Below are 26,914 nucleotides of genomic sequence, written 5' to 3' on the forward strand. Positions count from 1 at the left end.
AATCTGACTTTTCCACGAGACCAGGGTTCTCAGCCTTGGTACCAGTGATGTTTGGGGCTGGGTCATTCTTTGTCGTGTGTGTGTGTGTGTGTGTGTGTGTGTGTGTGTGTGTCGGGTAGTAGGGGAGTTCTGTGCATTCCAGGATGTTGAACAGCATCTCTGGTCTCTAATCTGGGCTGCCAGTAGCTCGTCCCCAAATTGTGATAGCCAGAATGTTTCCATCAGTGCCAAAAATCTCCCTGGGGGGTGAAAACTCTTGCTTGGTTGAGAATCATCGCACTAGACTGCTGTGTCTCTCCCAGGAGGGTGGGGGCCACCTGTTTTCTCCCGGTGTCTAGAATACTGCCAGGCAGGTGGCAGACGCCTTGTCCCCTCTCTGTCTCCTCTCTCTCCCCCCTCCTCTCTCCCTCTTCTCTCTCTCTCCTCTCTCTCCCTCTCTCTCTCTCCCCTCCCTCTCCCTCTCCCTTACCCCCACCTGGCATGCTGGCCACTTATCTTTCCTGTCCTCCACCCTCAGCCTGGGCCCAGCCTCCCCCTCCAGCTGCCTCCCACCTCTCCCCAGAATCTGCTCCCGAGACCTGGCCAAAGTCTATGGTAGAGCCATTTCCCCAAAAGTTGGAACAGGGTGATTCTTGGGGTGGTTCTAGGTATTGGTCCTGGGCTCCTACTCTGAGTCACATAGTGAAGTCATTTCCTTCCCATTATCTTTCAGGTTTTTAAAATTATTTTTAAAATAAGTTTTATTTTACTTGACACATCCGGGGCGCAGGGTATTGTGATGTCGTGGTACATGAACACGTTGTAAAATGATTCATTACAGGAATGCAGGGCAAAGTCTCATGTCTTATCATTCAACAGCTCTCTCTCTGTCTCCCTCTCCTTGTCAAGAAAGAGTGAGTAGGTGGGCGGGACTCAGGAGGCTGAGGCAGGAGAATTGCAAGTTCAAGGCCAGCCTCAGCAATCAACTTAATGAGACTGTCTCAAACTAAAAAATTAAAAGGGCTGGGAGTGTTGCTCAGTGGTAAACCACCCTTGGGTTAAACACCCAGTACAAAAAAAAAAAAAAAAAAAATCTTTGATGTACAGCAATAATTTGCCAGAAGAGAATAGAAACGAAATGGTCCCTATCATTCCTATATTTATTTTTGAGGGTTCCCTTAAATTTAGGACTGGGGTTTTTGTTGTTGTTTGTTTTTATTTTTGGTACTGGGAATTGAATCCAGGGGGGCTTAATAACCACTGACCCACGTCCCCAGCAACCTTTTTAAGAAACATTTCACTGACAGCCTCTGGGATTACAGGTGTGCACCATCTCACCCGGCTCTTAGGACTGGCTTTCTATTACAGAAGTGATTTAAAGTTTCTTTTTTAGATAAGTTTATGTAAATAAGAAAGTGTGCCAATTAGAAAAAAAAATGTTAAATAAAACATAATCCTGGCCAAGCACAGGGGCAAGTGCCTGCAATCCCAGCTACCTGGGAGCCTGAGGAGGATCACGGGGGCCAGCCTGGGCAAATTAGCAAGACCCTTTCTCAAGTTAAAAAGTAAAAATCTGGTGGTAGAGGGCCCCCGGCTGGGTCCCCAACACTGCCCAAACAGAACAGGCTCCGGCCACCGTAGGAGGGGCACTCCATGTGGGGATGTGGTAGTGGGGTACACATCCCTGCACAGAACCCCACTCCTCCACTCTTTGGGCCCCTTTACCCTATTCCTTCTTCAGTGTCCCCTTAAGAATCCCAAGAAGACCCTCTGTGAGTCTGGCTTTGGGGCAGGGCGGGCATGGACAGGGCTGGTGGCTGGGGGACCTGGTGTCCAGAGCCAGCTGGAGGTGAAAGCTCGCTCCCACCCGCTCCCCAGGTCACCACGATGCCGGAGTACCTGCGGAAGCGCTTTGGGGGCAGCAGGATCTCCATCACCCTGGCGGTGATCTACCTGTTCATGTACATCTTCACCAAGATATCGGTAAGGGGGGGGGACGCAGCCTGGCCTGGCCCTGCAGCATGGCGGGAAGATGGGTCGCAGCCCATCTCGGGGCTGTCCCCTCCCCATCTCCCCCTTCCCCTTCTCAGTTTGGGGGGGGAGGGTGAGAGGAGGCTGGGGGACAGGGCAGGCCGAGGGAGGGAGGACGCCTTCTCCACCCGACACCCAGCCGCAGTCTCTCTGGGTTTGAGAATCAGGGAATGGAACTGCCAGAGCCCCCAGCCCTTGGCGGGGACCCCGCTCTTCCTCCTGGTGATTAGCTCTTCATCAGAGGCACAGAGGGCAAGCTGGACGCGCCCACCCCGACCTCTGGATGGGCAGATCGCCTGGACAGGGGCCACACAGATGTGCAACCTTGGGGGGCACCTGGGCTCAGCAGGCCTGGGGTGGGGAGGGACGTGCCCCAGGTGAGGGGACCAGGGGAGGCAGAAGGAGTCAAAGGACAGACTCGGGATCCCTTCTAGAATGTTCCTTTGCAAACCCTTGAGAACGTACCGCTGCTGCGGAGCCTTGCAGGGAAGTCACAGAAGGGGTTCACCGGTGAGAGAAAGGGGGTGGGCATTTCACAAGGTTTCTGCTGACCCTGGAGAAACTGTGCTGCCATGTCCATCCCTTCATCCCCGCGTCCCTTCGCTCATGTGTCACACTCTTGTCCCCGCAGGTGGACATGTATGCGGGCGCCATCTTCATCCAGCAGTCTCTGCACCTGGACCTCTACCTCTCGGTGGTGGGGCTCCTGGCCATCACGGCTCTGTACACCGTTGCAGGTACGACCAAGCAAGGGGTGGTGCCGGAGAGGTGGGAGGGGCTTCTGGTGTCCCGGGGTGTGGGGACCCTGAAACCTCACTCCACACCCCGGTAAGATGGATCTTGGCCCTGACCTCAAGAAAAGGGGGTTGCCAACTAAGAAAAAGAATTTTTTAAATGCACCATACATACTGTTTTTTGTTCCCCGAACCCCAGAACTATTTATTGAGGACCTACTAAGTGCTGAGTATGGGTATTCACATGCAGAATACGAGGCTGGGTATTTAACTCTTGCAATTCCGGAGCCTTGAGATTGAGCAGCTTTATCTTCCCCGCCCCCAGATGTGTGTCCTCGGAAAATTGCCGAGCACATAGTAGGGCCTTGACTGGTTTTGAATGTTTACCTTCTCAACTGCTCCAGCTTCACCTTCTCTGCTTCCTGTTGGTACAATAAAATTCACTCCACAAATGTGCATCTGTACACACACACATACACACAACTGGTGTGTAAAAGAAAAATTTTCACACCTACTATGTGCTGGACATTGTCCTAAGAATTGGGGCATAGAAATAAGCAAGAGAGACAAAAATCTCTACTCTAGAGGAACTTACATCCTAAGCATAAAATAGCAAATGTTTGCCAGGCACAGTGGGGCACCCCTGTCATCCCAGCGTCTGGGGAGGCTGAAGCAGGAGGATCACAAGTTCAAAGCCAGCCTCAGAAACTTAATGCGGCCCTAAGCAACTCAGTGACACCCTGTCTCTAAATAAAATGTCCAAAGGGCTGGGGATGCGGCTCAGTGGTTAAGTGCCCCTGAGTTCAATCCCAGGTACCCCCCCCAAAAAAATCGCAAATGCTCAATTCACAGTAACCTCCTAGAAATGAGGGTGGGTTTAAGTGACACTAAACTTTAGTTTCTCAATAACTTCAGGTGGTTTCGTCAGAGGGCAGCAGACAAGGGAGGCCAGAAGCCAGGCTCCTCCCACTTGTTAGGGGGCTGGGTTCTGCCGATCAGGAGGCGGAGTCAGGGAGAAAGCCACGCCCACATGCAGGGTTGGTTTGGGGATCACACACCAACCCTGCCCTCTAGTAGACAGGTGAAAAGCAGACAGTGTCCTTTCCCTAGGACGGAGGGAGGAACAGGTGCTGATGGCTTGCCATCGTGACGTCATTGTACAGATTAGTCTTTGCAGTGCCCAGTGGAATCCTCTCAGGCTGACCACCTTGACCCTGTTCAGAAAGCCTAGGGGTCTCTGAATGCCTGGTCCTCACCTCCCTTTCCCGACATTAGAAATAAAGCTGTTCAGAGCTTGGGGACCGTGGTGCAGGCATCAGTTCCTGGGTGGGTGTGAGGTCACTTCCTGCTGTGCCAACACATCACGCACCCTGCAGGGACTTCCCCAAACTGGCTTATCATTTCCTGCACCTTCATGGCTCACCTGGGTGGTGGCTCTTCTGGCCTTGCCTTCACTGAATGGGAGTTGGACGGCACCCAAAAGGCTGGTGGGACCCAGATGGCCCTCACATGGGGGGGTGGGCAGCAGGGGCAGCCGGCTGGGCGGCCCCTCCAGATGGCCACCACCCTCCACTAGGTGAGACTGGGCTGCTTAAAGCTCCTCCTCTCAGGGCAACACGAGAGTAAGAACCAAAGCCACAGGGTTCCTGCAGGGCCAGGCTTGGAGCCACACAGTGTCACTTCTACCAAGATCAGAGCAAGTCACAGGGCCATCTGCTCCTCCGCATCAAAGGAGCAGCAACTTCCCACTGCAGAATGTGCAGGCACACAGGGAAGAGTCAGGGTACCGTCTCCGCCATCAGCCAGACTTAGGAAGTCTCAGGTCAGTTCTTGACCTTCCAGGTTCCCTCGGTGACCTGGGGGAACTCCTCCCCATCAGAGGACCTGGTCCTCACCTAGTGCTCGTCCCCCCAGGTGGCCTGGCGGCAGTGATCTACACGGACGCTCTGCAGACTGTGATCATGCTCCTGGGCGCACTCATCCTGATGGGCTACAGTAAGTGGGGCCTGCTGTCACTCGGGGGGGACCACAGCGCACTGTGATCCGTGAGACTCCCTGTCACGGGGGCTTTGCCTGAGCAGGGTTATTTTGGATAAAAGAGGATTGTGTTATCGTGGAAATTTCTGGATTTAAAAAATATATATATTCTTAGTTGTAGATGGACTCAAGACCTTTATTTTATTTATTTTCATGTGGTGCTGAGGATTGAACCCAGGGCCTCACATGTGCCAGGCAAACGCTCCACCTCTGAGCCACAACCCCAGCCCTTTTCTGTTTTGTTTTGTTTTGTTTTTTAAGTAAAAATTAATATCCCTTCCTATGTGGATATGGATAAATCTATGAAAGGGTAACTCTTTCTTACAGAAGAATTCTGATAGACCAACAGAGATGAGAAGGAGGGAATAGAAAATCATCCTTGGCTCACCAGAGTAATTACTGTTGCCGGTATTGTCAAGGTTCCCGAGGCAGGAGGATCACAAGTTCAAAGCCAGCCTCAGCAACTTGGTGAGAAAGAAGGAAAAAGAAAGAAAGAAAAATATTGCACCTGACATAGTTATTAGTTACAAAAGGAAAAATAGTCTGTATACAGTGAAGGAAACTGGCGCACACCAGCATAACTAAGTGATCAAGGGCTGGGGATGTGGCTCAAGCGGTAGCGCGCTCGCCTGGCATGCGTGCGGCCCGGGTTCGATCCTCAGCACCACATACCAACAAAGATGTTGTGTCCGCCGAAAAACTAAAAGAATGAATATTTTTAAAAAAATCTCTCTCTCTCTCTCTCTCTCTCTCTCTCTCTCTCACTCTCTCGCTCACTCTCCCTTTTTTTAAAAAACAACAACAACAACAAAAAAAAAACTAAGTGATCAAGGTTAAGACCAGCAGGGATAAGACATATTGGTACCACGTACCTCCTGATCCTAGGCAGAGCACATCAACTCTGTGCCATTCTTCTGTTGGTGGTGTTGTTCCTGGGGATTGAATCTAGGAGCACTCTACAATTGAGCCACATCCCCAGCCCTTTACATTTTTTTAAAATTTTGAGACAGCGTGTCACTAAATTGTTGAGGCTGGCCTCAAACTTGTGATCTTCCTGCCTCAGCCTCCCCAGTAGCTGGGATTATAAGCATCTGCCACTGTACCTGACTAACTCTGTGCCATTCTTGCCAAAAAATACATGCATCTTAGATGAAAAAGTGTGCTGTATATGTGTAATGTGAATCGTGATGCCTTCTGCCATCATCTATAACAAATTAAATATAAACAAATAAATATAAACAAATAAACATAAACAAAATATGCCGTCATATATAACAAGACACTGCCCATAGTGCTGGAGGCCGGGAAGTCCAAAGTCCAGCTGCCAGCAGATTCTGTTTGATGAGCACAGACCTTCTGCTGTGTCCTCCCACGTGGAAGGAGCAGCTAATTGTCTGAGGTCCCTTTTATATGGCCCTGATCCCAGTCTTGAGGAATCTGCCCTCACAGCCTAATCACATCCTAAAGTCCCCATTACCCTGGGGATGAGGGTTCCAACAAGCAGATTTAGGGGAGGTCTCTAACATTGACAATAGCCAATGCTGATTTCTTCTTCCTTTCCATAGCTGTACTGTGGTTAGGTAAGACGACAGCATTGGCTGTCTGTCCTGCCTGGTCCCCAGGTCAGGGGTGATCAGCTATGGGGCTTTTGGAAAGTGACTGGATCATGGGGCACTGATCTTATCAATGGGCTAATCCACTAATGACATCTTACCCGCAGGGACTATTGGGAGGCTGTGGAAATCATAGTGGACCTAGGTGAAGGGACGGGTCCTTGGGCACACGTGTGTGCTCTTGGGGACTATAAAGAGAGCTTCTCTCTGATCCCCAGCTGCCTGAGCTGAGCGGCTTTCCTCCACCACCCGCTGCTGCCATGATGCTCTGCCTCACCTCAGGTCAATAGATCTGGCCAACCATGGACCGAAGTCTCCGGCACCATGAGCCAGGATAAAGTTTTCCTTCTTAAAAGTTGTTTTTCTCAGACATTGTGTCTCAGTGACAAAAAGCTAATTCACTTATCCTTTAGAATATATGTTTAAGGTTTTTTTTTCCTTAAAAGGTAAATAACAAAGAATCACAACCAAAAGTAAAAAAAAATATAATAGAATGCAAAGCATTACCTGTTTCAATCCAAGAAAATCAGATAAAAGTCTCTACTGACTGCAATGATCAACTCTGGAGGGTTTACGGGGGGTGTGCTGTTATTATTCTTTTACTCAGCTACGTATTGTTTATTTCCTCCACAAAACTCAATATTTCTAGTTTGGGTGGGAAAAAAAAAACTCCATTGCTATAATTTGCAAGTGGCATGTGTAAAAATAAGCATAACATAAGGCAAAAAGGATTCCACAGAGGGAAATATCTTTTAGATTCAAAATAGAAAATTGACAGCGAAGATATAATCTGTGTGTGTAAATAACATTGCAGCAAGATACACAAAAGCAAAGCTCGTCAGAATGAAGCTGACAGAAAACTAAGTAGAATGGAAATACTTTAGCACATGACAGAACAAGAAGCCAAAACAAACATATTTAGAAGTAAAAAAATTTACATAAACAAATAAACATTAGTATCATAGTGAATGTTCCTTTTTCCCCAGCATCCTCAGAAACATCTAGAAAACTCAATCATGGAAAAAAATATTAAAAATTTGCAAAAATACCCATGCTAACATTATTCTATTACCTTACCCAGGTAAAACAAACCAAAACCAATTAAACTCATAACTATGAGTTTAAATTTATTTTCAATCTAATCACTTAGAATTTTACTTTATTTATTTTTTAAACAATACCTTTATTTTTTAAAAAATATTTATTTATTCATTTATTTTTTAGTTTTCGGCGGACACAACATCTTTGTTGGTATGTGGTGCTGAGGATTGAACCCGGGCCGCACGCATGCCAGGCGAGCGCGCTACTGCTTGAGCCACGTCTCCAGCCCGAATACCTTTATTTTATTTATTTATTTTTATGTGGTGCTGAGGATGGAACCCAGCACCTCGCACATGCTAGACGTGCACTCTACCACTGAGCCACAACCCCAGCCCAATCACTTAGAATTTTAAAGCCGTCTCCCAAATAATACTCTGTATGCATCTGTGGTCCCCAGAACTTGGGGGACTGAGGAGGGAGGATTATTTGAGTTCACAAATGTGAGGCCAGCCTGGGAAACATAGTGAGACCCCCGGTTTCAAAAAGAAAAAAAAATACAATTATGAATTATTCATAAAAAAATGATAAGAACATTTCATTTCATACTTAATAGAGGAAGTTAAACACCATACTGTAAAAACATATATATATATATATATATTTTTTTTTTTTTGGTACCAGGAATTAAACCAGGGTGCTTAACCCCTGAGCCACATCTCCAACTCTTTTTATTTTTTATTTAGAGACGGTGTTATGCTTTGGAGGTGAGGTGTCCCCAAAAGCTCATGTGTGAGACAATTCGAGAAGGTTCAGAGGAGTCCCCTGATAGGGATTAAGGGAGTGGTAATGAAGAGGTGGGGTGTGGGAATTGGGGCGCGGCTTTGGTGTACATATTTTATCTGGAGAGTGGAGTCTCTCTCCGCTTCCTGTGAGCTGCTTCCCTCTGTCACACACTCTGCAGTGACATTCAGTGTCACCTCATACCCTGAGGAACGCAGCCAACCTTCTGTGGCTAAGACCTCTGAAGCCACCAGCCCTCAAATAGACCTTTCCTCCTCTACAACTGTTTTGATTAGGTCCTTTAGCCACAGCCACAAAAGAGCTGACTGAAATACAGGGTCTTGCTAAGTTGCTTGGGGCCTAAGTGGCTGAGGCCGGCCTTGAACTTTCGATCCTTCTGCCTCAGCCTCCAGAGCTACTGGGATTACAGGCGTGCACCATGGCACTCAGCTGTAAAAACATTTGTATCCATCAACATGAAAGCCCAATTTAATGAATTAGAATTGAGAAAACTACAAAATGTCTTACTCCAGCCTCTATTTTCATTGAAAAGAACAATAAAATATGGTGGCAAATCAAATCAATGAAAAAGAAGAAAAAATAAATGCAATATAATTAGGAATGAGGAAAAGAACTAAATACCCAAAAGCAAGAACATTAAATTATCAGGCTACACTACACACGGCTTTATGCCGATAAACATTAAAAAAAAAATCACTTTAAATTCATGGCTTTTCCAGGAAAGTATGAATTATTAAATTTGACTCCAGAGAAACTAAGAGACTTAATAGTTCAATATTTAAGGAGAAATTCAAACCTAACACTAGAAGTTATCTCAGTAAAATCAGAGAAAAAGGATGCTACCTTATAAATTCTACAAAAATGAAACATATAAGATATACTTATTAAAAAGAAGGAAATAAAATTATTTGCTGATGATAACATTACGAGTTACCTAGGGGGGAAAAAATAAGAAAAACTGAAAAACTTGACTTAAAAAATTGTGTAGTAAATCGAGACTATGTTCAAAATCATTCACTTTCATTCATTCTAAGAAGACTCTGGATTTTATTTGGTACCTGGCTAACTCCTACATTGGTGCTATTCAGTGTATGGGATCCATGGACGGTTGCTTAGCAACCTTAGTATCACAGGGGAACTCATGAGCAAGCCAGAATCCTGGGCACCGCCCCTGCCCCCAGACCTGCTGAATCAGAATCTAATAATTTCCAGGTGATTCATATGCACATTAAAGCTCATGAAGTACTGGCCTACTCCAGTTTCACCTCTTCTCAGATAATTCTTTACTCAACTATCCATATGATAGATAAATTCACCCATATGGGTGGGCCCAGATATGGACCAAAATCAAACTCATCAATACCACAAAGTCACTTAAATTTTTTTTTTTAGTTGTAGATGGACAAATACCTTTATTTTGTTTATTCATTTTATGTGGTGCTCAGGATCAAACCCAACACCTTACACGTGTGAGGCAAGCATTCTACCCCTGAGCTACAACCCCAGCCCCCAACAAAGTAATTTTTCAGGGTGATTATAGTTTGTAATAATTTATTGTATATTTCAAAATAGCTGGAAGAAAGGATTTTGAAAGTTCCTTTTTTCTGATCCTACTGGGATGACGTATAGATTTATGAAAATATATATTTTTCCCCATCCAAGCTCCCGATACAAAGAAAGAGTAAATGTCTGACTTGATGGATATGCAGATTACCCTAATTTGATCATTACACATTATATATTTACATAAGTATATTCAGAAATATTACATCGTACTGGGCATGGTGGTGCATGCCTGTAATCCCAGCGGCTCAGGAGGCTGAGGCAGGAGGATCGCCAATTCAAAGCCAGCCTCAGCAAAAGTGAGGCACTAAGCAACTCAGTGAGACCCTGTCTCTAAATAAAATGCAAAAATGGGCTGGGGATGTGGCTCAGTAGTCCAGTGCCCCTGAGTTCAATTGCCAATACCACAGCCCCCCCCCCCCACCAAAAAAAAGAAATAGCATACTGTGCCCCATAAATAGGTATAATTATTATGTGTCAAAAATAATAAAAGGATAATTTCTTGGGGAAATAAAGTGGGACAAAAATTGACCATCAAGATAACAGTTTTGCCGGGCATTGGTGGTGAACCCCTATAATCCCAGCAACTCAGGAGGCTGAGGCAGGAGGATCACATGTTCAAAGCCAGCCTGAACAACTTAGTGAGACCGTGTCTCAAAAAATTGAAAGGGCTTGGGATGTGGCTCAGTGGTTAAACACCCCTGGGTTCAATCCCCTGTCTCCAAAAAGATAACAGTTTGGTTTTTATCTCAGTATCCACTGTTCACCACAATCCTCAGTAAAGATGGGACAGAATGCTGGTTACATGTCATTCTGACCCAAGTGGATACACCAATCTGCTCTCCTCCATGTTAAAAAACAAAATTGCTAGGGGTGGTGGTGCACACTAATCCCAGTGACGGGAGAGGCTGAGGCAGGAGGATTGCAACTTTGTGGCCAGCCTCAGCAACTTAGACTGTGTCTCAAAATAAAAAAGTAAAAAGGACTGGGGATACAGTTCAGAGATAGACTGCCCCTGGATTCAGTCCCCAGCAGTGGGAAACGCAGAATGTGGTCCAGAGAGAGCAATCTTGAATCCTTTCAATAAATAAAATCAGCTGCAGAAGACCGTAGTCTGTTTTCGGGAATAGCTCAATTTTGTGTGCCAAGTATTTTATGTGCATTATCACACGCGTCCTTGCCCCGCAGTAGAGATTGTGGCTTCACCGTCCCCACAAGCAGGAAAGGAAACTAAAACCTCAGAGACAGGATGTGACTTGTTCAAGGTCTTGTTCATTTTCTTGGCCCAATCCTTGAATCCGTGAATCGAGAACAGCCGAGAAGATTCAAAGTTAAAAGAACATTGTCTGGGGGCCGGGTTTCTTAACCTGGGACCCAGGGACCAAATTCAGGGTACCTGTGATCCTGGGGGGGAAAAAAATCTTGAATTTTCCTAAATCTATCATTGCAATTTGCCATTTCCAATTAGAAGGGTAGGACACAGACCACAGTCGTCTTAGCAACATCTGTGACTCGGATACCAACCGATATCCCTGATGCTTTTGTGACATGGCAGCCACAGCGGATATCTTCAAATACTGTTTGACTGCTCCTGAACTAAGTCATTACTAGACACTGCTACCTCTTACTTCCTAATGGGGGATGTGCCCTGAGTCATCTCTATATTTGGAAGATCGCCCTCTGTTTTCTTTTCAGTGTCTTCTGTGCTCTGTATTGTGCATTGAGATATATTATTCTGAGAAGTGATCCACAGTCATTAACAAAGGCATAAAAAAAAAAAATAAAAGAGGTTCAGAAACTTTAAGGGGTGACATGTTTTGGTAGCTCTGCTCCCACGAGGACGTCATCCAGCCCCATCTGTCCCCTTGCCACTGGATGCGGACCTGTCTGATTTCCTGGGTAACTGAGGTTTCCTCTCTGCTGCAGGTTTTGCTGCGGTTGGCGGGATGGACGGGCTGAAGGAGAAGTACTTCTCCGCCCTGGCTAGCAACCGGAGCGAGAACAGCAGCTGCGGGCTGCCCCGGGAAGACGCCTTCCATATCTTCCGAGATCCGGTGACGTCTGACCTCCCGTGGCCGGGGATCCTGTTTGGAATGTCCATCCCATCCCTCTGGTACTGGTGCACCGATCAGGTACAGGGCAGCTGGCTGAGTGAGCTCCCCCCAGACTCCCCTTCCCCCGGGGTGATGACGGGGTGGCTGACATTGGCCTATTCCTCTCCCACTCTCTCTTCTCTCATCTGTTTCCCCAGCTCCTCGATGACTTCCTTCCTTTCTGCATGTTAAGTTAAATAAATCTCCGCGTTATTTTGCTTTTGGCTCTTCCTGGTGCTAATGGCAGATCCAGAGCTGCTGATCTTGGCCAGTCGATCCTGTTCAAGTGCCTGGGAAGAGCATGGCGGTGTGTGCCTGTAATCCCAGCTGCTCAGGAGACTGTTCAGGAGGCTCAGGCAGGAGGATCGCAGGTTCAAAGCCAGCCTCAGCAACTTAGCGAGGCTATAAGCAACCTAATGAGACCCTGTCTCAAAATTAAAAAAAATAAAAGGGGCTGAGGATGTGGCTCTGTGGTGAAATGACCTTGGGTTCAATCCCTGCTACCAAAATAAGAAGAAGAAGAAGAAGAAAAATCAAGAATACAGTGAGATGGAGTGACACTGAGCAAGATTTTGAGGGAATTTTACTCTATTTTAAAATTTAAATTTATTAATTTTTAGTTGCTAGATACTTACATGTCTTTGGAGGATACAATGTGATATTTTGGTACATTTATACTTTGTGTGATGATCAACTCGGGATATTCAGCTTATCCATCATCCTAAATATTTATCATTTTGTTGAAATGGGAGCATTCAAAATCCTCTCTTCCAACTATTTTGATGTATATGACACAATATTTTTCACTGCAATCACCTTTCTATGTGATAGTACACCAGAATTTATTCCTTCTCTCTAACTTTTCTTTTCTCTTTTCATACCAGGGATTGAACCCAGGGCTACTTAACCACTGAGCAACATCCCCAGCCCTCTTTTTTTTCAATTATTTTTCAATTATTAGGGTCTCTCTAAGTCACTTAGGGCCTCAGTAAGTGGTTGAAGTTGGCCTCAATCTTGTGATCCTCCTGCCTCAGCCTCCCAAGTCACTGGGATTACAAGCATGCACCACCATGCCCTCCAGCTGTAGCTTTGTACCCATTGACCCATCTCCTCCCATCTCTCCCCTGGCCCTCCCCAACCTCTGGTAACCACTCTTCTACTCTTTTTTTTTTTTTTTAATTTTTTTTTAAAGAGAGAGAGAGAGAGAGAGAGAGAATTTTAATATTTATTTTTTAGTTATAGGCGGTCACAACATCTTTGTTTGTATGTGGTGCTGAGGATCGAACCCGGGCCGCACGCATACCAGGCGAGCGCGCTACCTCTTGAGCCACAACCCCAGCCCTCTTCTACTCTTTATGAGCTCAGTTTTGCCAGATTCCACATACGAATGAAATCACATGGTATTTGTCTTTCTGTGCCTCGCTTGTCTTCTAAACATAATCTTTAAACCCATCCCTGTTGCCACAAATGAAAGCATTCGTTTTTATCAATGCATAGTATTTCGCTGTGTATGTGCACCACATTTTCTTTGCCCCTTCATCTCCACGTAGGTTGGCTCCATACCATGGCTATGGTGAATTGTGCTGCATTAAACAGGGGAGTGCAGATGTCCCTTTATTAAACTGATTTCATGCCCTTTGCATATATACCCCGGGGTGACATTGCTGGATCAGGTGTCGGTTCTATTTTTAATTTTCGAGGAGTCTTTGCTCTGCGCTCCTTTGAAGGAGAACAAGTGTTCCCATAACTTTGGAGAAAGCGTTTCACCAGGGGGCACCACAGAGCAAAGGTCTTAAGGCAAACAAGTCACTGGTGAGAAAAAATAAACAAGAAAATTAAAAGACATTACAGGATGATAAGCGGGCAGAAGAGAGTCAGTTTGCATTTGCTTGTGGGTACACAGAGAAACTCTGGGTGGACCTGAAACCCAAGGGCGGGGAGATGAGGGAGACCAGCAGGGGTGGACGGGACCCTTTCCCTGCTCTGATTTAAATCAGTGAATTATCACCGGTTCAAATAGGGTGCTTTCCTGTTACACTAAAGATCCAGATCTGTGTACCATTTTGGAAGCTCTTTTGCATAGTCAGGGCTGATGAGAAAATTGGGGGCGGGCAGGTACCAGGGATTGAACTCAGGGCACCCGACCACTGAGCTCCATCCCCAGCCCTATTTTGTATTTTATTTAGAGACAGGGTCTCACGGAGTTGCTTAGAGCTTCGCTTTTGCTGAGGCTGGCTTTGAACTGACGATCCTCCTGCCTCAGCCTCCCTAGCTGCTGGGATTACAGGTGTGCGCCACTGCGCCCGGCCTGATGAGAATTTAATTAAAGCGATGATCTTGGGTTGGACAATTGAACGGAGGCAGGAGACATTCCAGAGAATGAAGCCCAGGTCCCACTCCTGGGCTTCTGTGTGTGAAGAGCTGAGCTGGAGGCCATCATGTGTGCCACATACATATGCTGCCCCTTTAAGAAAGCCTTCTTCTCCACCTTAGCCAGTCTCAGGTAGGAGAGTTCCTGAGACACATATGGATCCAGGTGATGCCCATGGTCAAGTTCAGGAGATGCCATTTCACATCTCTGAGCCTCATTTTCTCACGTGTCAAATGGGGCTCCTAATCGTTACAAAATAGAGATGCGTGAGAAATTTTTTCACAGTCTCGTTACAGGGACGGTAAATGCACCATTGCCACTCTTTCAAAACGCTCATCAGAAGCCCAAGCTCCCCTCTCCTCTTTGACTCTGGTTGACCACGAGGGGTTTCTGCTGAGCCAGATTCCACAGAGTCTAAAGGATGTGCTGGCTCAGTGTGCTGGGGCGGGGGTGGGAAATGCACATCACTCCCAACCCTTCATCTAGGCCTCCTTCAGAACAGAAGAGCAAGGCAGCTCAGCACACAGCATTCACTGAGAGCATATTCCAGATTGTCCTGGGCAGAGATGGAGAAGGAAAGTCATAGCTGGTGAGAGTAATGACATTTGAACATGTTATGGATGCCCCAGCAACACACCAGTCACTGGCTGAGCATCTCCTATGTATTCAGCTCATTCTCAGAGAGATGGGGGCCAATACTTGGGCCTGGGGGCTCCTGTAGAGGGCCACACCCTCTAGGTGGGGATCGAACCCAGGGTCTTAATGCACACGAGGCAAGCACTCTGCCAGCTGAGCTGTATCCCCAGCCCAATGTGGCTCACTCTTAAAATGATCCAGCTACTTCTTCAATTCTTATTTGGAGACACCACTTCATGGGAAGAGAGACCCGAATTCTTTTCAGTGACAGCTTCAGATCTCCAGTGGGAAACTCTTTCCTGCCTGACTCTTTTGGCACCTTAAGGAAGCAATAATCTTGCGACTGGGTATTCATCCAAACGTACTGAAAAACTGTTAGGGGTGTGGTGTGAGGTTTAAGGTAAATTCTACTTCTGGATGCTCTTCCATTAAGGATTCTTTGCTGATTTAGTGAGGATTCTGGTTATCCATAGGAAAAAGTAGCAGTTTAAACTTAAAAGGACATTTCTTTTTTCTTTCTCTTTTTTAATTGATTTTATTTTTTAAATACACGACAGTGGAATGTATTACAGTTCTTATTGCACATATAGAGCATGATTTTTCATATCTTTATATAAAGTATGTTCATGCCAATTCATGTGTTTATACATGTACTTGTTTTTATTGCATTACAATTCTTATTGCACATATATACCATAATTTTTCATATCTCTGTATATAAAGTATGTTGACACCAATTCGAGTCCTCCTACATGTACTTTGGATAATGATGTCCATCACATTCCACCATCCTTGCTAATCCCCTGCCTCCTCCCTTCCCCTCCCACCCCTCTGCCCTATCTAGAGTTGATCTGTTCCTCCCATGCTCCCCCTCCCTACCCCACTATGGGTCAGTCTCCTGATATCAGAGAAAACATTCGGCATTTGGTTTTGGGGGATTGGCTGACTTCACTTAGCATTATCTTCTCCAGCTCCATCCATTTACCTGCAAATGCCATGATTTTATTCTCTTTTATTGCTGAGTAATATTCCATTGTGTAGATATGCCCCCCTTTTTTTATCCATTCATCCACTGAAGGGCATCTAGGTTGGCTCCACAGTTTAGCTATTGTGAATTGTGCTGCTATAAACATTGATATGGCTGTGTACCTGTTGTATGCTGTTTTTAAGTCCCTTAGAAATTCACATATCTCAGAGACTAGAGGTGGATAACAGCCACTGATTTTTATGGGGCACTTACCATGTGCTGGACACCATCTTAAGTATGCTAAACCCTTTTGCTTCATTCAGTTGTCAAAACTGCCCTGGTATTATCCCCAATTTATAGGTGAGAAAACTGAGGCAAAGACAGGTAAATTTGTCTGCTCGGAGTCACGCAGCCAGGAAGTAGGGTGGCAGGATTAGAACCCAGGCTGCGTCCATCTCCAGAGTTCATACAGTAAACCAGACCTGGCGCCTCTAGATGGAAGGAGAGGGAGAGGGCCGAGGAGTCAGCTTGCCCAGTGAGACCAGAGGCAGACAAGAGGTACTTCTTCACACAAGACAAACCAAGACCTACTGCACCTGCCGAGGACCAACGCACACCCGGTTTGCCCTCCGAGCAAGCCACCTCAGCTGATGCCCATCCTCCTCTCTTCCAGGTGATTGTTCAGCGGACCCTGGCTGCCAGGAACCTGTCCCATGCCAAAGGAGGGTCCCTGCTGGCCGCGTACCTGAAGGTGCTTCCCCTGTTCATAATGGTGTTCCCTGGCATGGTGAGCCGCATCCTCTTTCCAGGTGAGGAGGCGGCTGGGAGAGGAGGCCCCCTGTCTGTGAGTCTGGGACCCTGCAGGGTGTTCTAAACATAGCTGCTGGCCCCCAAAAGAATGTGGCAGGGGTCCTGGGCACCTGCTGACCTCATGCTGTTCCTCAGTGTGGGCTCCATGGACAAGTCCAATAGGTGCCCCAAGCCGCATTCAGTGAAAATCCAATGGGGGGGACGAGGAGTCTTTGTCAACTATATTTTTATATCACAGTTGGGCTAAAGTGGTGCATCTGCAGATGTCAGTTTTCTGATGTCTCATGGGAAAGTTCCTCTCAAGCTTTGGTGTTGGAGCTCAGGAGTTTGGTAACTGTGGACCAATGGGACCATTTTTTAAAAATTTACTGTGGATGGACACAGTACCTTTATTCTATTTATTTATTTTTGTGTGGTGCTGAGGATGGAACCCAGGGACTCACACGTGCCAGGCAAGCGCTCTGCCACTGAGTGGCAACCCCAGCCCATGGGACTATTTTTATTCGTACTTTTCTTGACAAGTATCAGAGGACATCAAGGTCTCTGGAGCACGGCACTTAGTTTTATTTTTGTGGCAATGGGATAGGTTTGTACGATGGGGGTAACAACGCTGTAGTAGGCGACGTCATTGGACATCACCATGGGACCCGGACAGAAGAAAGCTCCCATCCTTGCCCTCAATCAAGGCTGTCATTAACTCGCAGGGGAGTGGACAGTGGAACGTGTCCTGCCCTGCGCCTTATCCTCGTGGTGTTAAAGAAAGGGAGGGCGGGATGGTCTGCAGTTGGCCCAGTTTAGTCCAAGGAGTTTAGGGCCCTTAATATATCAGGAGGTCAGAGCCCGGGAAGGGAAGTTGGGGTGCTGTCCATGGTGCTAAACTCTGGGCTCCTGCTTCTCCAGCCCAGGGGAGCTGTAAGTGGCCCTGCCTCTAGACAAGGGGGCTCAGGCTTGGAAGAACCCTCAGGGAGACAAGAAGTGGAATCTTGGGGTTTGTGGTACCTTTTTGGAAAACACACAGCTGTCGAGCAAGGCTTGAGGTGTGAACAAACAACGTGGCCATAAGCAACGTTCACGGTGCGCTTGCTAGGGGCCAGACCCGTGCAGTCTTGAGTAGAGTGTGTTGGTCATGGGGACTGACTCTGATCTGGACGGCCCAGGCCTGAGTCATGACTCTGCTACTTACAAGCTGTATGACCCTGTGTAAGTCATTTCAACTCCCCTGGCCTCTGTTTCCTAGCTTGTTTTTTTTGTTTGTTTGGGGGGTTTGTACCAAGGATTGAATCCAGGGGCACTTAACCACTGAGCCCCATCCCCAGCCCTTTTAATATTTTATTTTGAAACAGGATCTTGCTAAGTTGCTTAGGGCCTTGCTAAGTTGCTGAGGCTAACCTCAAACTTGTGATCCTCCTGCCTCAGCCTCCAGAGCTGCTGGGATTGTAGGTGTGCACCACCACGCCTGGCGGTATCCTCACTTGTAAAAATGGGGATAATGATACTTTATCAGGTTTGAAGAAGGTCCTGGCACACGGCAAGCATGATATATTGTGCTTTGGGTGAATGTCCCCAAGGATCCATATGCAAAGGCTTAGTCTCCAGAGGGCCGTAAAGACAGGCACTGTGGACCTTGTGGGACTCAGTGGAAGGTTCTTAGGTCATTGGAGGGGTGCCCTTGAGAGGGATTATAGGACCCAATTTCTCTCTCGCTCTCGCTCTCGCTCTCGCTTTCGCTCGCGCTCTCTCACTTTCTATCCCCTTCCTGGCTCAAGACATAGCATTTGCTCTACTCCATGCTCCTGTTATGATCTTCTGCTTTCACTAGAAGCCCAGACTAATGGGGCCACCCCATCTTCCAGATCCGTGAGCCAAAATAAACCTCTCTTTAGCTCCTAAGTAGCCTGCGTCTGGTGTTTTGTTATAGTGACACGAGACTGACTGAGACACTTTGTAAATTCTCCCAGTTGCTATTTTATAATGCACTCTTGGCTCTCCATATATCTGGATTCCATAAATATGAATTCCATCAACTGCAGATCAAAAATACTTTAGTCTGGTGTGGTGGTGCACACCTGTAATCCCAGTGACTCAGGAGGCCAAGGCAGGAGGATGGCAAGTTCAAAACCAGCCTCAACAACTTAGCAAGGCCCTAAACAACTTAGCAAGACTCTGTCTCAAAAAATAAAAAGGGCTGGGAATATGGCTCAGTGATTAAGTGCCCCTGGGATCAATCCCAAGTACCATAATAATAATAATAATAATAATAATAATAATAATAATAATAATAAATTAAATTGCATGTATCCTGAACATGTACATATTTTCTTTTATTATTATTATTCCCTAAACAATATAACAATATTTTTATTGTATCAGGCATTATAAGTAATGTAGAGTGATTTAAAGTAAACAAGAGGACGTGCCTAGGTTACATATAAACACTACGTTGTTTTATAGATGGAACTGAGCCAACTGCAGATTTGGCATCCACAGGGGGTCCTGAAACCAATCCCCCAGACACCAAGGAACCACCATGTTGCTTAACTTCATCCTCAAAAGGACACTGTGAAGTCAGTGCTATGACTGCTCTTCCCATTTTACAGATGAAGAAATTGAAATCCAGAGGAAGTAATTGATTCGCTCATTTAGCTCTTCTTCCATTGATCCAGCAAATAGTTTGAGAGCCAATTATCTGCTGGGCCTTCATCTAGTACCCTGAGGACACCTTAGTGAACCAGACAGAGCGTCCTTCTAGTGGGACTTAGACTGTGGCACTGGAAGAGACAGATAAAGTGAACACATTGGTTGATTGACAGATAAGCGAGAGAATCACTGGTGGTGCTAAGAGCTGGAGAAACACATGAAGACGTGGAGGGAAGGCCAGACAGGGCTGCCTCTGACAGCGTCCCATCTGAGGACACCACAGTCGGTCCAAGCAATAGGTTTGAAAATGTATTTTCTAGTGGGGTCGTTGAGATTAATGATGGGTTGAATTCAAGGGTTGAGGAGCAAGAAGGAATCCAGGCTCGTACCCTCGGGTACATGGTTTGTTGAAGTAGTTACTGGGTGAACCAGGATTTGAACCAAGGCATCTATCTGCTTCCAAAACTGACTCTTAGACATGGAAATCCCACCACGAGCCTTGAATTGAGATCTGGAAGATCGATAAGGAGACCCTGATCATCTCTCTTAGCAGTCAACCAGCCAATCAACCATCATTGTTAAATGAGATACGATCCCTCACACTTGCCTCACACGTGCAAGGCAAGCGTTCTGCCACTGAGCCGCAACCCCAGCCCCAGTTTCCTGGTCTTTAAAATAAGGATAATAGCCCCCAGCTTCCCCACAGAGTTGTGAAAATTAGGGGCCTGTGCACAGTGTTTATTGTAGAGTCTGAGTCATAGCAAACCTTCCAGGAATGTTGCATTGTGGGAAAAGGAGGGTCTGTGCCCAGTTTGGATCTGACTTTGTCTGGGGCATCATTTAGTTTAAGCAGCAGGGGGTCTGGAGCTCTCTAAGAGAACGCACTCCTTGAAGTGGTTGGTAAACCCACAGGTGAGTGGATGTTACTGAATGGGCGCTAATGATCAGGAGGCTGTTGATGTCATTTATAACTTAGCTGAACCAACCCCCTGCCCTCTCATGAGCGTCTTTCTTTCTTTTGTATTTGTGTGTGTGTGTGTGTGTGTGTGTGTGTGTGTGTGTGTGTGTGGTGCTGGGGATTGAACCCACGGCCTTGTGCATACGAGGCAAGCACTCTACCAGCTGAGCTCTATCCCAGTCTCATGAGCCTTTTTGGGGGGCTGAATGAACACACACAATTGTCTTCAACAGATGTGCTTTGTAAACTTTGCATCTGTCCCGTGTCCCGTGGTTGAAGGATCCACTTCTATCAGGAGACAGGAAAACTTTCAGTGAACAGTGAAATACCTGGGGAGACCCTTGCTCCTTCTCTCTTAGCTAGAAGACAGGACCTCTTAGATAACAGAGGCGAACTCCTGTAGGTTTGAGCTTGAACCAGACCTTTGGCCCACTTGATGGCGTTCTGAGAATAGGAAGGTAAATATTATCTTATCTTCTCCCAAGTTTTCTCAGAAGAGTCATAAAAACTTGAGAACTTTGACCTCCTCAAAGCATTTATCTCAATGAGAGTGGTTCTTCCTAGTGCTCCTCAGACTTTCTAGGTCTGCCTTCTTAATTTTGAATTTGGGGAAAATCTACTTTTATTCCAATGTAATTGCTATTAGTGGTATTAACTCTGGCTTCAGCACACATTTTCTCTCCCACTGGTGAATATCAGTGGAAGAAAGGTTTCAGCTGAGAGAAGACATTACCCAGAAGCCCTTGAGCCCCTCTATGGATGAAAGGGCTAGTTCCATCCCTTAGATCTTCTGCTCATCAACAAAAGAAAATGAAGATACAATAATACTGAATTTTAAAATTGTGATGTACTTTACCCATTTACATTTTTATTAACTTTTTTTTTTTTTTTTTGGTACCAGGCTTTGAACTCAGGGGCAGTCAACCACTGAACCACATCCCTAGCCCTTTTTTTGTATTTTATTTAGGGTCTCCCTGAGTTACTTAGTGCCTCGCCATTGCTGAGGCTGGCTTTGAACTCACGATCCTCCTGCCTCAGCCCCCTGCCACCCCAAGCCACTGGGATGACAGGCATGAACCACCATGTCGGGCTTGATTACCATTTTTAATGAAAATTAAAAAATACAGGAGATGTATTATCTAGAGATATTGCCTAGAAATATGGGCTGAGGGTGCGGCTCCGTGGTAGAATGCTTGTCTAGCATGTGTGAAGCCCTGGGTTCAATCTCTAGTGCTGCAGACACACAGAGAGACAGAGCTCTCATGGTGGAGATCCCAGTTTAAAATAAGGAGTAGCCGTTGAACTCTATGAGCTGTCGAGAAGACAAGGGAAAGAGGAATTTAAACTGGGTTTGCCAGTGGATTGTAGAGGTTCATGTCTGAATTTCAGAGTCTTGGGAGGCTGAGATAGGAGGACGCAAGTTCGAGGCCAGCCTGGACAATTTAGCAAGACCACGTCTCAAAAGAACTGGGGATGTAGCTCCGTGGGTTCAATTCCCAGTACAAAAAAGAAATGAACAAGGTGTGGTTGCCATGTATCAGGCAGTGACAAACTTCAGTACAGATGGAAATGGCCTCTGAGTCTCCTCCTGCATTGGGGGGGTGGGGGATGGATCCTGATCCAGGATACGGTGGTCAGAATGGCCACACAGTGTCTCAGTTTTATGTGGGTTACAATAACAGCCAGGGCTTCTCTGCGTTTCCTGCGTATCAGATTGGTGCTGAGTGCTTTCTGAGGATCATCTCAGCCTATTGTCATGGTAATGTTATAAAGTGTTGTTTTCCCAGTTCTCTAGATATAGCACTAAAGTTGGGAAAGGTTAAGTAACAAGGTCACAGCCTACAAAGTCTAGGCCCCTTTCTGTGTCCCTGAGCTATGGACTCCTGTGCGGTAAACCTGTCTCCTGGTGCTGGGCTGTGCAGGCCACACTGTGGCCAGGCCTGGGGCATTGAGGGTCTCTCTGCTCAACTCTGGCCCTGGGCTTCCTCTGCAGATCAGGTGGCTTGTGCACATCCAGAAATCTGCCAGAAGGTCTGCAGCAACCCCTCCGGCTGCTCCGACATCGCCTACCCCAAGCTGGTGTTGGAGCTGCTGCCCACAGGTAGTGTCCCCTCAGCCCTACATGGAGCCCCTGGAGGACCCCGTAGGGAGAGCAGGGATGGGTTCGGATCTGAGGTAGGGCCACGATGGGAGCATTGTGGACAGGGATAGGCTCTGGGCTCAGCCGCTGAGCCCCAGATCTAGGGATCCCCCTCAGCCCCACGAAATGCTGAGGCCCTGGATAACCAGGAGCTCGGCCCAGCTGTCCTGTCTGAGGTTCTGCCTACTGGGATCAGCTGGCTTTGGGCCTGGGGTACCAGAGTCACCAGTGAAGGCAGAAGCCGTTGACGGGAAGCCCGAGGCCCACAGACCTCCCTTCTGCCCTAGGCCTGCGAGGGCTCATGATGGCTGTGATGGTGGCGGCTCTCATGTCCTCCCTCACCTCCATCTTTAACAGTGCCAGCACCATCTTCACCATGGATCTGTGGAATCACATCCGGCCACGGGCCTCTGAGAAGGAGCTCATGATTGTGGGCAGGTAAGGTCTTCTGGCGTGGGGCCGGGCAGGGGGGGTGTAGAGTCAGGGAGAAGGGAGCTGAGCCCACCCACGGGCACAGTCTCCCCAAGAGTGTACCCGGGCTGGCTCAGTGTCCTCTGCAGATGCCATGGGTGAGTAGTACGTCATGCATTCAAGAGACGTTCAATGAGCACCTACTATGTACCCGGAACTGGCATACAGCAGTGAAAAGACATAATTCTTGCCATCATGGAGCCAGAGGAGGAGGAAGGGAGGAGGAAGAGGAGGAGAAATCAAGGAGTCGGGAGGGTGGGGGTCAGAGGGGGAGGGCCCAACCTGGATTGGACCTGATAGGAGTATCCAGGTAGAAGGGAAAGGGCTATTCTGGAGGATTGGAGAAAGAGTTCTACACCCAAATCTCCTGCAGAGTCCTGATGTCTAATGGGAGGAGCTGAAATGGGTGGCATGTAAATTTTATGTAAAATACATGTAAATAAGTGCCTTGGAGGCTCTGTCACTCAAGGAGATGCGCCCTGAAGGCTCTTCAGCCTTGGGTTAGGAAGAGTTCTTAGATATGACACCCAAGAACCATCTGTAGGAGACAGAGAAAAAAAAAAACACATTGAACTTCATCAGAATTGAAAGCATTTTCACTTCCTATAAAACGAAGCATTCATAATATAGAATATAGGAAGGACTCTTAAACCAAAAGACTTGATTAGACATTTCAGCAAAGAAGTTATAGAAATGGCTAATAAAGGTGTGTAAATGCACACCTACAATCCCAGCAGCTTGGGAGGCTGAGGCAGGAGGATCACGAGTTCAAAGCCAGCCTCAGCACAAGCGAGGCACTAAGCAATTCAGTGAGACCCTGTCTCTAAATAAAATAAAAAATAGGGCTGGGAACGTGGCTCAGTGGTCAAGTGCCCCTGAGTTCAATCCCTCATACAAAAATATTTTAAAAATGGCTAATCAGCCCATGAAAAGATGTTCCACATCATTCATCATGAGAAAAATGCAAATTAAAACTGCAGTGAGAAACCACTACAGCGCCTCTCATCAAAAAGACACACACGAAAGAAGAGAAATGGGAACTCTTAGAGCTTGTGGGTGGGAAAATCTAATGGTTCAAGTGCTCCAAAGCAGATGGTCAGTTTCCTGCAAATGTTAAATATACTCTTACCATGAGACCCAGCAATATGCATTTCTAGAAATGAAAACATGTGTCTCTACAGAGACTGATATATGCATTTCACAAAACATACCCACCCCAGTGCCAAAAAAAAAAAAAAAAAAAGAGAAACAATCCAAGGGTCCATCAACTGGCAAAGGAAAATCCATGACAGGGAATGGCAGATCCAGGACAGTGGGATGTTTTCAACCATAAAAAGAAATACCTGGGTGCAGTGGTGCATGCCTGCAATCCCAGTGGCTGGGGAGGCTGAGGCAGGAGGATCTCAAGAAATCAAATAGTGATACATGTTCCAACAGGGCCGTGCTGTAAAAGACATACTTAACCAAAGAAGTAGCTGCAAAAGACCACATCCCAGGTGATGCCATTTAGGGCCAACGTCCCCCCAAAGCCACCTGCAGAGACAGAGCGCCTGTAAGTGGTTGCGTAGGCTCAGCTCAGGAAAAAGCTGTCAAAGGGCTGAGGGAGCCTTTTGACGTGACGGATATTCTAAATGTCAATTGTAGTGATGGTGGTTCGACTCTACAAATCTACTAACAGTTACTGGACTGTACAGTTAAGGGGGATGAATTTTATGGTTATGTGATTTGTATCTCAACAAAACTGTGTTAAAAAAAAAAAAAGAAGAAGAAGAAGTCCATGTTCAGGGGAGATGACACTCCCTGGGTCTCTCTCCCTCTGGCCCAGGGTGTTTGTCATTCTGCTGGTGTTGGTGTCTATCCTGTGGATCCCCGCGGTCCAGGCCAGCCAGGGCGGCCAGCTCTTCATCTACATCCAATCCATCAGCTCCTACCTGCAGCCGCCGGTGGCCGTGGTCTTCATCCTGGGCTGCTTCTGGAGGCGGGCCAACGAAAAGGTAGCTCTGCGGCAGCCGCACGGTGCAAGAGCCACGCGCTGCCCCGGAGGACTGGGAGAAGACGGGGGCAGGGGTCTAGGGAAACCCAAGCATGGGCTGGACTTGGTGTCATTAGGGGGAGTGAGCTCTGTGGAGGAAGTCGCAGGGAGGGCGTTACCTGGTCTTTGAAGAAAGGAAAGGGGGCCCAGCGCAGTGGTGCAGGCCTGTAATCCCAGCAACTCCGGTGGCTGAGGCAGGAAGACAGCCTCAGCAACTTAGTGAAGCCTTAAGCAACTTAGGGAGATCATGTCTCTAAATAAAATATATATTTTTTAAAGGGCTGGGGATGTGGCTCAGCGGTTAAATGGCCCTGGGTTCCATCCCTGGTACCAAATAAATAAAGGATACAGGACAATGTGTGTGGGTTACATCAATCACTGGGCCATTTTATAGAAGACACTTGAGCATGCATGATTCTGGTATCCATTGAAGGTGCTGGAACAAATCCCTTGAGCAAGGCATGGTTGTATTTGTCAAAGATAAACAGATACGTAGATCCAAACCTTTCCAAATTGCTGATGCATGTGGTGATCATTGAAAGAAAGACAAGTTCCTTGCTGGGCATGGTGGTGCATGATTGTAATCCCAGCAGCTTGGGAGGCTGAGGCAGGAGGATCTCGAGTTCAAAGATAGCCTCAGCAGCTTAGCAAGGCCCTAAGCGACTCAGAGAGACCCAGTCTCTAAATTAAATACCAAAAAAAATAAAAAGGGGCTGGGGATGTGTCTCAGTGGTGCTTCTGGTTTTAATCTTGGGTACCAAAAAAGAATAAAAAAGGGGGGGAGACGAGTTCCTGATTGGCTTCTTGAGGTTCCCGGAGGCCCGAGCCCGTGATGTGCTCTGTTTTGCAGGGTGCCTTCTCAGGCCTGATCTTGGGCCTGCTCCTAGGCTTGATCAGGCTGGTCCTAGACTTTATTTACGTGCAGCCGCTGTGTGATCAACCCGACGAGCGCCCTGCGGTGGTGAGGGACGTCCACTACCTCTACTTCTCCATGATCTTGTCCACGGCCACCCTGATCACTGTGTGCACCGTGAGCTGGTTCACAGAGCCGCCCTCCAAGGAGATGGTACGTCTGGGATGACAGCTATGTCCACTGAGACTCTTCATAGCAAGTGACAAAGAGGACTGAAGGCTCAAAACCCAAGTCCAGCATTGGGGCCTCAGGGACAGGCTGATTCTGAACTCAGGAAAGATCCATCTCTCCCTTCTGTGTCAATCTTGGGCCCCCTACAGTGCCGTGTGGCTTTAGGAATATATCCTCCTTTACTGTCATTGAGGAAAAGCAAAAGCATTTGTGTCCTAGATTTCTAGCGGGGTTGCTGATTCCTATTGATGGAGTCAGCTTAAGACATGTGCTCATCCATGAACCAACTTAATCCCTATGGCCAAAGAAAGGGCCCGGCCTAAATGGTCAATCCCTGGGTCCCACCATACCCTAGCGCTAAGGTGGAGCTCTGAGAACCAGAATGAGGCCATATGAGAAAGATTGGGGAGCGAGGGAGGGAAATGTCCATGCGGTGCAGGGCTGGGGCAGGAAGGCAAGACTGGGCAGACTGTAGGCACCAAGGCTGAGTTTGGGGCTGGGCAGGGGAGGTGAAGGAAAGATGGTGGCTCCCACCCGTACCTCACAATTCACCTCTGCTCCTTAGGTCAGTCGCCTGACCTGGTTTACGCGGCACGACGCCAGGGTCCAGAAGGAACCGGTTCCACCAGCAATTCCCCTGCCTCTTACGCTGTCTCAGAATGGGACCCCAGAGACCACCAGCACCGGCATCCAGAATGAGATTGTTCAAGAAAACATGTCCAAACCCCACAGCTGTGAGTTGCCTCTTCCCTTAGTTACAACAGGAGCCAGGGAAGGATTCTGTGTTTAAGGGAAAGTTTTTCTACCAAATCACAAGTCAGAAAATGGGATGGACTTGAAATCTTAGCATCCAAGGTTTGGTCCTTCCACTCTCTAGCCACCTGAAGGGGTTCTCCTATAACTCTGAAGAGAAGTC

At 47.1% G+C, this 26,914-nt stretch overlaps 1 protein-coding gene across 9 annotated transcripts in view; it reads left to right on the top strand.

Annotated features, from left to right (window-relative positions):
- SLC5A11 (solute carrier family 5 member 11) overlaps nucleotides 1-26,914 on the top strand; it is a gene marked incomplete at both ends in the record, with an annotated part of 38,499 nt that overhangs the window by 9,775 nt on the left and 1,810 nt on the right. For 2 of the 9 annotated variants that reach the window (XM_081299746.1, XM_081299742.1), the window contains 10 exons: nucleotides 1,858-1,962; nucleotides 2,642-2,747; nucleotides 4,659-4,739; nucleotides 11,726-11,931; nucleotides 16,540-16,675; nucleotides 22,265-22,372; nucleotides 22,699-22,849; nucleotides 24,708-24,876; nucleotides 25,765-25,980; nucleotides 26,564-26,732. In XM_081299746.1, the coding sequence (XP_081155872.1) occupies nucleotides 1,858-1,962; nucleotides 2,642-2,747; nucleotides 4,659-4,739; nucleotides 11,726-11,931; nucleotides 16,540-16,675; nucleotides 22,265-22,372; nucleotides 22,699-22,849; nucleotides 24,708-24,876; nucleotides 25,765-25,980; nucleotides 26,564-26,732 (1,447 nt within the window). The remainder of the gene's footprint in view (nucleotides 1-1,857; nucleotides 1,963-2,641; nucleotides 2,748-4,658; nucleotides 4,740-11,725; nucleotides 11,932-16,539; nucleotides 16,676-22,264; nucleotides 22,373-22,698; nucleotides 22,850-24,707; nucleotides 24,877-25,764; nucleotides 25,981-26,563; nucleotides 26,733-26,914) is intronic. The other 7 variants (XM_081299739.1, XM_081299741.1, XM_081299743.1 and 4 more) reach the window with 6 other exon arrangements.

Source organism: Spermophilus citellus, assembly GCF_964194105.1.
Source record: "Spermophilus citellus genome assembly, chromosome: 6".
Taxonomy (NCBI): domain Eukaryota; kingdom Metazoa; phylum Chordata; class Mammalia; order Rodentia; family Sciuridae; genus Spermophilus; species Spermophilus citellus.